Source organism: Plasmopara halstedii (assembly GCF_900000015.1).
Source record: "Plasmopara halstedii genome assembly, contig: Scaffold_430, whole genome shotgun sequence".
Lineage (NCBI taxonomy): Eukaryota > Oomycota > Peronosporomycetes > Peronosporales > Peronosporaceae > Plasmopara > Plasmopara halstedii.
The window spans coordinates 1356371-1367159 of NW_020187350.1; the positions used below are offsets into that span (position 1 = coordinate 1356371).

General features: G+C 44.8%; 5 protein-coding genes across 5 annotated transcripts in view; 3 read left to right on the forward strand and 2 right to left on the reverse strand.

Moving 5' to 3' along the window:
* Positions 1-521: 521 nt before the first annotated feature.
* PHALS_09869 (phosphatidylinositide phosphatase sac1) lies at positions 522-2729 on the reverse strand (the record flags this gene model as incomplete). Its single annotated transcript, XM_024725199.1, has 1 exon — positions 522-2729. The coding sequence occupies one exon, from the start codon at positions 2727-2729 to the stop codon at positions 522-524; it is 2208 nt and encodes a 735-aa protein (XP_024576000.1).
* A 1863-nt stretch (positions 2730-4592) lies between these two features.
* On the forward strand, positions 4593-4957 carry PHALS_09870 (uncharacterized protein; the record flags this gene model as incomplete). Its single annotated transcript, XM_024725200.1, has 2 exons — positions 4593-4607; positions 4802-4957. 2 exons carry the CDS (start codon positions 4593-4595, stop codon positions 4955-4957), a joined length of 171 nt encoding a protein of 56 aa, XP_024576001.1.
* Positions 4958-6770: 1813 nt separating this feature from the next.
* PHALS_09871 (uncharacterized protein) lies at positions 6771-7002 on the reverse strand (the record flags this gene model as incomplete). The annotated part of the gene is made up of 2 exons (XM_024725201.1): positions 6771-6867; positions 6938-7002. 2 exons carry the CDS (start codon positions 7000-7002, stop codon positions 6771-6773), a joined length of 162 nt encoding a protein of 53 aa, XP_024576002.1.
* Positions 7003-8677: 1675 nt separating this feature from the next.
* PHALS_09872 (uncharacterized protein) lies at positions 8678-9783 on the forward strand (the record flags this gene model as incomplete). Its single annotated transcript, XM_024725202.1, has 5 exons — positions 8678-9016; positions 9083-9160; positions 9268-9333; positions 9411-9455; positions 9517-9783. The coding sequence occupies 5 exons, from the start codon at positions 8678-8680 to the stop codon at positions 9781-9783; spliced, it is 795 nt and encodes a 264-aa protein (XP_024576003.1).
* Positions 9784-10191: 408 nt separating this feature from the next.
* The window catches only part of PHALS_09873 (uncharacterized protein), a gene marked incomplete at both ends in the record, with an annotated part of 1062 nt that continues 464 nt past the window's right edge, over positions 10192-10789 (forward strand). The window contains 2 exons of the mRNA XM_024725204.1: positions 10192-10283; positions 10351-10409. Of these exons, the coding sequence (XP_024576004.1) occupies positions 10192-10283; positions 10351-10409 (151 nt within the window). The remainder of the gene's footprint in view (positions 10284-10350; positions 10410-10789) is intronic.

Sequence of the window (10789 nt, forward strand, 5' to 3'; positions counted from 1 at the left end):
AGGAAATATCACGTGTGATGTTGCAAACGCCTCTACCACGAGTTGGATGCAAGAGAATAAGGAGCTGGTGTTCATAATGGAGAACGATGAAACTTTGGAGTCGGCTGAGGAAGTGGAATGGAGCGGAGGTTTTGCCGCTAACAACGACTCTGACGCATGGGTTGTTATTCAAGATAATTGGGAAGTCGTTGATAAGCACGGTGAGAAGGTGCGAACCTTTGCCGACGTGCTTCGGACGATGCCTAATTCGAAGAAAACAAAAGCAATGTCAAGTCTAAACTCGCAAGGGAGCACACGTCTGGATCCAGCCACAAAAGCAATTTAAAAAAAGATGCGGAGAACGATATCGCTATGCTTTCTCACGACGGTATCAGGTTTAGTAAATCGTTTAACAGAAAAGCGTCTGAATTATGTATTCGCTGAACTCATAAATCTGACATTTATATAATAAATTCTCAAAACTATATATATAAGGTGTCATGTTAGAAGTAATTTATATCTATGCACCTAATTCCAAAGGCTTAAACAGTTTTTCGACGAATGTACCCGCTTGAGCTGAACGCTGGTTTGCAGACATAACGTCGACCAATGGAGCGAAACATACCCTTTTTGACGATAAGATATCCCGTGATAGTCAGAAGTACGAACGCTGCCATAACACCGTCGCGCACACGTGTTCTGACGGGCAAATTCGAGCGTACGCTCATCGAAACACAAACGATTGCGAGTGTGGCAAGTGCTGCCTCTAGCATCATATTCAGGAAACTGTGCTGCTGCTGAAATGTGAAAGGTGACTCATCCCGCTTATCTGGTGTAAAGTTCCCCACAAGCAGGTCAAATGAGTCTTGGCGAATTCCATCTGAGAAGTTGTTAAGATAATAGCGAGTGACCGAGTTCACGCCATCTTGTAAGGCCCCCGCGATTGTTCGTCGCCCTGTGCGCGTGAAGTCGGTCTTAAGCGCTCCTGTACCTGCGTACATTCTGCTTACGTAGTCTGCGTTGTCAGCCCATGCATTCTTGAAAACAACCTCGAAATTCTTGTAAGGCGAATCTAGCACATCATATCCCTTGTCGCTTCCAACAGTTTGAATTGGGTAAAGGTGCAGCGCCGTAAGTACTGCACGCCGAGCAAAGAGACTCATTACGACGTTTGTACGATCCAGGTTGTCCATGCAATTGACGCGAAAAACGCCGCGTTGACGTGATATAAGCCGTCCTTCACCGTCACACTCAAACCATTTGTACTGCGCGAACTGTTCCTCTACCTCACTTAAAAGTTTGGTAAGATTATGCCATGCCATCTTGCGGCATTCGTGATGAAAATCAAACCAAATATATGCAACAGGCTCAGCAAAAAGCTGAGAGTTTGACGTAGGCACAGATGGCGTCGTAATATTTAAAGGTGGATGCAGACCCACATTGAGCGATGAAGATGTTGGTTGTGAAGAAAAGCCTAGCGACCCAGATGTCTTGTCATTGCTGCTGGCCGTGGATGCACTGGTTGGAGAACCCGCAGCAGAACCTCCTGCAATCGGTGTACCAACTTGGGAAGATGATGTGGAGGGCAGTGAGAGCGTCATAGCCTTATGTTGACGAGGAGACAAGGCCTGAAGCGCGGTAGACGCCGGCATTTGCGGTGCCAACGATGATCCAGCAGAATGTATTCCATCGCCACCCTTTGATAATTGATTGTATTTCTTAGCGTATTTGTTAAACGCCGATCCAAGCTGAGCCTGATCGCGCACCGTCGCGCTCTTTCCGGTCTTATCGATAAGATTCACGCACGTAACGTGCCCGTAACGCTGGATAAGGTTATCCATGTGAGCGCGAAACGCCAACTCGTTCCAGTCAACGACGCTTTCATGACCAGAAAACGCGTATCGTGTACGTGGCATGTACTTGAGCGTGACCAATTGATCCCAGTATAACGGAATGCTTCCCCGCACCTGCACGTATGAGCACATGGCTCTAGATGGTTTTATCAGTAACATCTCCGTTTCGGCGAAATTCGCAACACATCCATCTTTGTCGACACCTCGCACATTAAATCGAGTACCAACACGACGCCAGCTCCTTCGTGTGAAGAAGAGAATGTCGCAGCGCTGGCCATTTACATCACACTTCTTTATGACCTTGATGAACCCCGAGATTACGGGCACGATCCAGTCGCAAAGCTCCATCTCGATAAACTTTGCCAGGACAGGTTTGTTCCAAAAAAAATCTTCCTCCGCACGCGCATACAATGCCGATTGACGTTGAGCCACTGGGGCCGAGGCCCGTTTCTGAGCTGACAACGTCAGGTCCAGATCATAACTAAAGTAAAACGTGCGTGACGCTATTGCCGATGTGATCATTTGGGAATACAACCGTTCGTCCAGTTTCTCACGATTACTAGCGTGCTTAAAAAAGCTTTGATGTGCCGCGGCATTAACAGGCAGCAGTCTCAGCTCCAAAATACAATAAATCTTTTCACTGTTTGGTCCTGATCCTACAACGCGTGAATCCGTCACAACCGCTAAGTAAGGCCCGCTTAGTAGCGTGTATATGCCGTAGACAGCGTGTATGGGTACAATAGCCGCGTCCTCGCTGAGCTGAACTCTGCTGTCGGCTAGTTGCTCGATATCCACATTGCCACTTGTCGAGCTTGCAGTGAGACGGAGCCATGGACCAGCTCCTTCGCGGCAGTCCTCTAATAGCAACTCTGCCCGCTCCGTATAGACCTTAAACATGCGTCAAGCGAGACACAGCCCTCTTTTTTCGTCGTCAAACAGTATTGCGTGTTATACGATGGAGGGAGACGAAACGAATCTGGATGGATTTTTATAAACGCGTTTTTTGTTCCGAACAAATGTGCGATAGAATCCGACACTTCCTATTTTTATGCTTTAGACTTTAGCGTTCATCACGCTGTTTACGACAACGATCCTGATACGAGAATAACTTCTGGAAAATGAAGTGGTATACATACATGTCAAATGATTGTCCTTCGGACTTAACGCGGAGCAGAAAGGTACGGATGGGGTAGCCTAGTGATAAAGTACTGTGGTAAAGTACGGTTTTGCCGAGCACCTTGCAAAGAGGAAGCCTCATATGAAAGCGTTTGCGTTAACAAACGGACTGAGGTTGGGTTCGTACGCTCCAAGCTAGGAGCAAAAATGAGAATCGCTTATGTAATATTGAGTGACATACATTTCGAAACAATTTTGTTACGACAATAGTAACCATCCCAATCTCTTAGCAGAAATGATGTTGTTCATTGATATGCGGCTAGCATCCTACAAGTACCATGGACATCTCTTTACAGAAACCCTTCCAACATTATCAAATATTAATATTTCGGTAAAGGAGTTTTTCAAAAAGCAATTTGAGATTTGTACAATATATTGAGTTTTTAAAAGGTGTATGGCGTAAGTACACCAAATTACTGTTGATACTTCCCCACTGCGATGAAAACCACACTGATGTTAACTCTTCTTTTGTCGCCTGATTGATTTGCGAACTTATGCGAGCAACCTCTGCAATTGAGGTATAACTCAAGTCTGAGCTCTTTACTGTGCCTGCTCCTCAGAAAATTCTCGTACCCAAAGTCCGCTTTTGTACACTCGATCAAATGGTTCAACGAGCCTGCGCAAAAGGTGCACTAACTTCCAACACTTAAAAAGCAATTCTCGTAAGGTATCGAGGAGCTATTCGACGAAAATGACTGCAGTATATCTCCGAGTCTTGAAAGAATATTTTCATCGTCATTCGAAGAGTCGTTCATTGAGAAAAAAGTACTCAGTGCGATCAGTCTCCCATCTGCACGATTTACATACTCCGTGTCCTTCTTAAACGGTGTCGCGATGCCCCACCGTAGATACCACGACGATGTTCAGCTCGTTAGTGACGAGCTGGGCCTGTCTCAGTTAGACCAACTTGCTGAAGTACAAGCTTTGTTCAAGCCGACTCTTGCCCAAATTATCATGTCAAAATCACAAATCTAGAAATGCTCGAGGTTGCTCGGCGCATTATGGCGAGGCCATATTACCAAAAAGAAACATGCGCGAAGATTCGCTCCGCGAGCGCTTTCTAAGCCAACACGTCATATTAAAGGTAAAACTCATCAAAATCTCGGTCGCCACCAACTAGTGAGATGCGCGCTGCGACAGGTGACCATGTCCGATCACTGTGGGTAAAGGCCGAGGCGTAAGCTGCCACAGCACCCGGTTAATCTTGCTGAAGTAGTATCTCAAACTCTTACGAGTATCTCGAACGAGAATACCTCTTCGATTTTACCAGATACTGTAAAAGCTCGGGTGTCAGACAGACGATTCAAGCAAATCTGAAATATTTCAACATCATCAAGCGGTACCAGCATAGGTCGATCCTCCCACGGTTGGCTCTCGCAAGCGCTTTCAGTTTTGAAAAATGTCGACATCTCTAAGATTCTTGGCGTGCGTTGGAGATCAAGGTGAACAGGTTATGTCACTACAACTTTACAATGATCCAGCGGCATCTAACCGTCTGGTGGTAAAGCTGTGTAGACTACGCACGCACCTATTTCGACGATAAATTCCTTCATAGTCGGGCAGAGTACGAGAAGATAAACTCGTATGCTACGACAAACAGTCTGCTTTCGCGTGCTCTTTGACCTTCTGCTTTGCACTGCCTGTCTTTAGACATCCTTAGCTTTTTAAAACCGCTTCTCTGCTTCGAAGGATTGAATAGTTAAGCCACGGAGGATCGTGGAGACGCTACTCCTTCTGCAAACGCGATTTCTCCTTAAAACCGCGCGCGGTCCGGTATAGTGCGGTGCTTGTAGACTACAGACATTACATGTGAAGAGTGTTCAATTTCATTCGATAAAACCCCACTAACTTCTGGCGTCAACTTGCTAGATTTGTTCGTCTTCTGCAGCGGCTCACACTGGAAACACCGTTGTTCATTCCTGATGATGAAAGATGAAGATCCACGATAGTTAACCGCTTTTGTTTATCTCCCCTTGAGACGGCAGCCCATTGTCAATTCGGCTTTCCGGGCTTTGATTAAGGCACTCAACAACATTGATGATCTTATTCGGACAAATCGATGTCCGCATCAGAGCTATTGCAGATTCACACCGCGCTAAAAGCGCTTTTGCTTCCTTGCAGAGGTGAATTCATAACTCACGAAAGCGCAATCAGGTGAACGCGCGGGGCAGTTAACATTCTTAACAGTCAGTTGACACCTGAAATGTGGCATTTAAGCCACTTCTTTCTTAAGATGAGATTAATCTCGATCCAGCTCCAGGATGAGTTAATTATGCACGCTTTCGAGAATTTCAACTTTTACTCGAAAGCTCAGCAAAAAACTTCGGTCCTGTTATTAACGTCTTCATTGCTATAGCGTCCGTACTTGCCACTTTAGTGCCGTTAAATACGATCTTCACTTTTCGACCATAAAGTCTAGACGCTAGTCGCGAGTCCTGAAATTATACGACGCTCTAAATCTATTCGATCTTGCACAGCTTCACAAAATCCAAAGCTTTGATGTTCTTAGCCAAAACTCCTGGATGGTGAGCCCATCTCTATAGCAACTATTAGGCTAGCCCTCGTCAAACACGATCTCCTTGAGATACGATAGAGACCGGAAAATTTTCTGTACGCTTCCAAGCTCCAAATCCCCCACGTCCGCGACATTCCAGCTTGGTGATTACAAGTGCGATACGTTTTCGCAATTATTGCTATCGCAATGCCGTGATCATATCAGGGATTAAGATAGATAAATGATTGCGATCTTATTGGATTGTCCTGAAATCAGCTATTTAAATATTACATGTTCCATCCTCGCAGAGGATACAGTCTTTGCATGACTCGGCCGTGGAATTGGTCACAAGTCCTCAAGTGCAACGGGATGCCGTGCACTTTGCACAGCAGAAGATCTGACTCTCGGATCACGCGTTAACAAATGCAGAAGTTAATAAACCTGGGCTGGGGCTTCACATCAACAAGCAGAGTTGTCCTCTTTAGGTTGAATTTGGCTGGCCACGACACCTAAAAGGAGTTAGACATTTCCTAGCGAGCGTTACTCGGAAGACTATGCACGAAAGTCCGGTCCTTTGAACCCCTTGAGCAAGAGCTAAGGGGCACCGAGAAAGCCACTATTACAAATGAAAACATCCGCGAGTACCGCATTCCTCAGCCGCTTAATGATATCTCTCTCCTGCCTAAGCATATTTGATGCCCATCGCTTCGGGCACCATCGTGGAGCTTTCGGTTCCACCAGCTCGGAGCACAAACGTTGTTCCTTAAACACAATGCGACAACCACCTTTCCATTGAGAGCGGTTAAATGGGCGCAGAAGGTCTCTGCAGCGGGGCTACCGTAGCTCTTTGCTTAAAGGAAACTAAGCTAAGGTCACGGACCTTGCGCTTTTTCTAATAATCAGTATGAGTGCAGCAGATCGCAATCCGCTGCCTCCAAAAGTACTGAAAAATTTAACCATGGTAAAGGAAATCTTCTGTATTTAATCGTTTTAGTTGCGGCAGAGCCGCCAATATTTAAAACCAAGTTTCCTAATTACTATAGTAATACCTAATTAATATAGCAAAACCTACTTATGATAGTAATATGCATTACTACTGGCAATTCTGCCACGTGGTGGCTTCTTGGATAGGTGTAGCCAAACCACTGTGTGACTATACTAAATTGTGTAATGAACACCTATGTACGGTCGCACCATCTTATGCGACCCGCCTTTTCATACAGGGTAACGTGTAACCCTGTTCCTGTCTCAGTGCGACCTGCACCCGTTTAAATGTCCTCTTTGGAGTTGTTATTGGTTACCGCGTGTGAATGATGGTCTGACGCCGATACGGCGATTCGTGTATAGTCTGTCAATTTCTCCTCTCTTGCTTATGGATGAAACCTAGGGGTGCATCGAGTACGTCTTTTTGGCGGTGCGAAGCCTCGCAACGTACGTTGTCTCAATTTTTGTCATAATATAAATGCCCCTTCCGCAGAGCTCCTTCATGTTATTGTCCATTTGCGTGGGGCTCCTGGCTTGGACATTTAAAGCGGTACTGTAGCTTCGGTATGAATATGACAGAATGCATGACCAGCTTGAATCCCCTCTGTCAATGTGGACTAATTCCTTTATTACTGTACGCTTAACATTGTCGCCTCACAGTGCGCGATTAAGGCCCCGACCGACGCCCTGTTGGTGCGCTCCATATGCACCTCACTAGCACATTATCACAACTGGTAATCATCCCCAGACGATCGGCACCGCAGGAGACGCCAATCTTCCCCTACCTCGGACCAAAAACACTTCTCATGCGTGTCTAGTTATATCGGAGACAAGTAACATAACAACTCGTATTCTACCCTCGCATCGTTTCGAGACTCGGGCGTAGTATTGACTCTAGTGCTACCAAATGCGACCGAGTTGCCCTACACGTTATGTAGAGGCAGTCTTAAATCAAAGACTCCGCGTTACCAAATACAAAGAGCATGCTTCACCCGGTTTGAACCAGCCCACACAAATTACTGCCGTGGATCTTGTCAAGAGGTAGCCTACATTCAGGAGCTCGCATCAACAAGCAAACAGAGGTTGAGATGTACGCTCCAATCAAGAGCAGAACCCAGCGCCTGCAAAGCGATTAGTTCCCTGGCTTGATTTGCAAGTCTTGGAATCATAAATATGTTATACTCATCCTATTTAATCTGATACTGATCATATAGATTCTACTATTTCCAATAATAGTACTTTTCTTGTTGCTTGACAATTGTACCACGGAATCCTCCATAATGGAGACTCAATATTTTTATAAAGCCCATACATTGATACTTACAATTACACAATAGAGTAATGGGAATTTCGTGCAATTTCGTGCAATTCCCATTACTCTATTGTGTAATTGTAAGTATCAATGTATGGGCTTTACAATATTGTACAATTGCACGAAATTCCGAAATATTGTACAACACTTTGTACTGTCAAATTGTGTTCACGTTACAATCAATGTCCGGAACACCAAACATTAACCCTAATCAGGTGCAAGGCCCCACAAGCTTAAAGATGTGGTTACAAAGGAACCATCAATGTCAAAAGAAGTCCCAAATACGAATCCACTTACATGTTCTAAGCAAACTTGTCTCGCGGTTTGAGTGGCCAAAATTAACGTATTGGAAATCTCATCAATCATCATACCCACAGGCAATTACAAGTATTTTGCCCACTCACTGGATTTCGCGTCATTTACAGCAGCAAATCGTTTGTTGTCGTTCTAGCGAAGTCATCGGTAGGTGACCAATCGACGCATATTAACATCACCAAGGGCTGCTGATATACTTTGTTAGGTGTCGTGAGCAGTCATCACATAACGATAGCTTGTGCATGTTCTTATGTACTGAAATGTCTAGTATATCTAAAGGCTTCATGTTTTCATAATCTTTTTCGTTGAGTCAGAATTCCACTCAGATCTGTTGCGCCTTCTGCACACTTAGGTGGCCTAAGTGTATATCTAATTATTGTACACTGTCGCAGTCGAAGTCGAAGCACTACGTCTGTTTACATTTTTCTTAAAAAGGTCTACTGGCTCAAAATACGTTCTGACCAGGTGTTTGTACAAAGAATAGACACCAGATACCAGAAAAATGTTGGCAAATTTGCAACCTATGGCGACCATTCATAAAATCATAAATCATTTGCAAAAAATATGAGTGAAGATGAGTTTGTGGTATTGCTGGAGCATGCTGGTATCCTTGAGACCTCAGATGAGAATGATATGGAATTTATGGAGGAAGCAGTGCTTTTCGATTGGTTAGAGCGTGACGGCGTGCCGCTCTTCACCACACAGATGACGTTACCCAAGCGCGATCAAAGCGATGATCTTGTCTTAGACGGCAATGCGTCGGTGGCTCCAACGGCCACCGCCACTGCCACAACGTTAGTAGGTGAGGCGAGAACAAGGATGGCTGGTCATATCCTAGCGAGACTGCTAGAGAGAGGATGGATTACTCCAATTGAGTTTGATTACTACGATGATGAAACGGAGGTGCGTTGACTAAGTTTTCGCTTGAAGCACTGCTGTAGGCTCTGACTTATTATGACGAATACACAGAACTGGAAGGCTAAGCTGTATAAGCCACGGTTGAGAACACATGAAGCGTACCAGATATATATTGAAAAGGACCCGATGGTACGATATACTTAGCATGCTGCCTAAAATATTAGTGGATCGGGAAGCTAGAAAATTTTTCGATGCTCATATTTGGTTGTCGGTGAATGGTTCTGACTCTGCCATAGGTGACGCAGCTGAGCACGCGTGGATTCCGTTTTGGCGGCCAAGAACTCAGCCAAGTTTGCTTGTCGGTAGGTTCAATCTAGTCAAAAAATGTGGTGTGCGTTTGTGCTGATGTAAATTAATCGTTTGCGTAAAACTTTTTTAGAAGGAGCAAGATGACACTAATGTGCCCGTTTCGAAAACTTTATCAGTATGATCAGAATTTTGATTGCTCGGGAAAGTCTGATTCTGAATTTCGCACTCTGGTTCAGGTGGCAAATAACGATATGAAGTCGCGGTTACGCGAAAAGATGTGGCAAGATTGTTTTCCGACATGTTCGGATAGCGCTAAGCAAACTTTTCTATCATTCACACGGCCAGAAATAATCCTGTACGCCACACTCGGTCTAAACCTTATCAGCAATGGAATTAGTAGCGTGCCAGCCTTCTCACGCGAGCTTAAAAGCATGGGTGTAACTAGTGCAGATGATCGCTCTATCATAGTTGGATTCTTAGCCAAAGCATTTCCGACCGAGTAAATTAGCCAAATAAAAAATACATTTTTGTCGGCCGAGGCCTTACGAAAAGGAGACGCTGTAAAATACCGCAGACAGCAGCATATGTGATTGCATGATAAAAAAGCAACTTCGGTAGTCAGAACAAGTCCTCGCTGTCTCTATCTTGTCATCCTCGTTTGAATCGCTTTGTCGATTGCATCCTCCGCACCTTGCATCGATGTAGCTATTATAGTTTTTCGTTTGTACTATGGCGGAAACCGTTATCGCCGCTGTATTATCAACATGCTATTGCGTGTAGCCTGGACAAAAGATCAAATTACCTAAAAGAGTGAGTTGGCTGCAGTTAGCCGTCAAATTCAGATGAACTGCTCCACAAGGTCACACGTCTTTGGGTCGCTATAGCTATCTTTATTTGAGAATAGCAGCAAAATGAGTCTCCGAATTCCACTGCGCATACTACTTTGGCAGGTTGAAGTACTTCAGTTGCAACAGCGCTATCGCGGGCTGAGCCGAGACACACTGTAAGAGAGCTAATTTATGCATAAAAGAGTCAAGTACATCATCGCAACAGTGCGTGGAATGGTACAGGATTATCGTACGAACTGCCTCTAAATGGTCAAGACTTCTATACCGGAAGTTGGCACGTGGTGGAGAGACATTTTATTTGTCATTAGACCGACAATCATTTACGTGAATATGTTCGATTAATGTATTACTTCTGCGTTCACGGAAAATTCTCAAATAACTAAGAGTGGGGTTGCCATGCACATGCTTGATTCTAAGAGTACACGTTAGTATCGCACGTAAGTTGGGGTCGTGCACCTCATTCCGTTAAAAGATATTTAGTTATGCAACGGGGTTTCCGTGCACTTTGCACTGAAGAAGCTTTGACTCTCAGAGTTTGCATAAACAAACACAGAGATTCGAAATCGAGAGCAACAAACTCTGTTTGCTCTGGACCGGGAGGTTTTCGATCCCCGGAGCCGGGTAGACTCGGGTTAGAGTGTAATGAAAAACCCTATAGCAC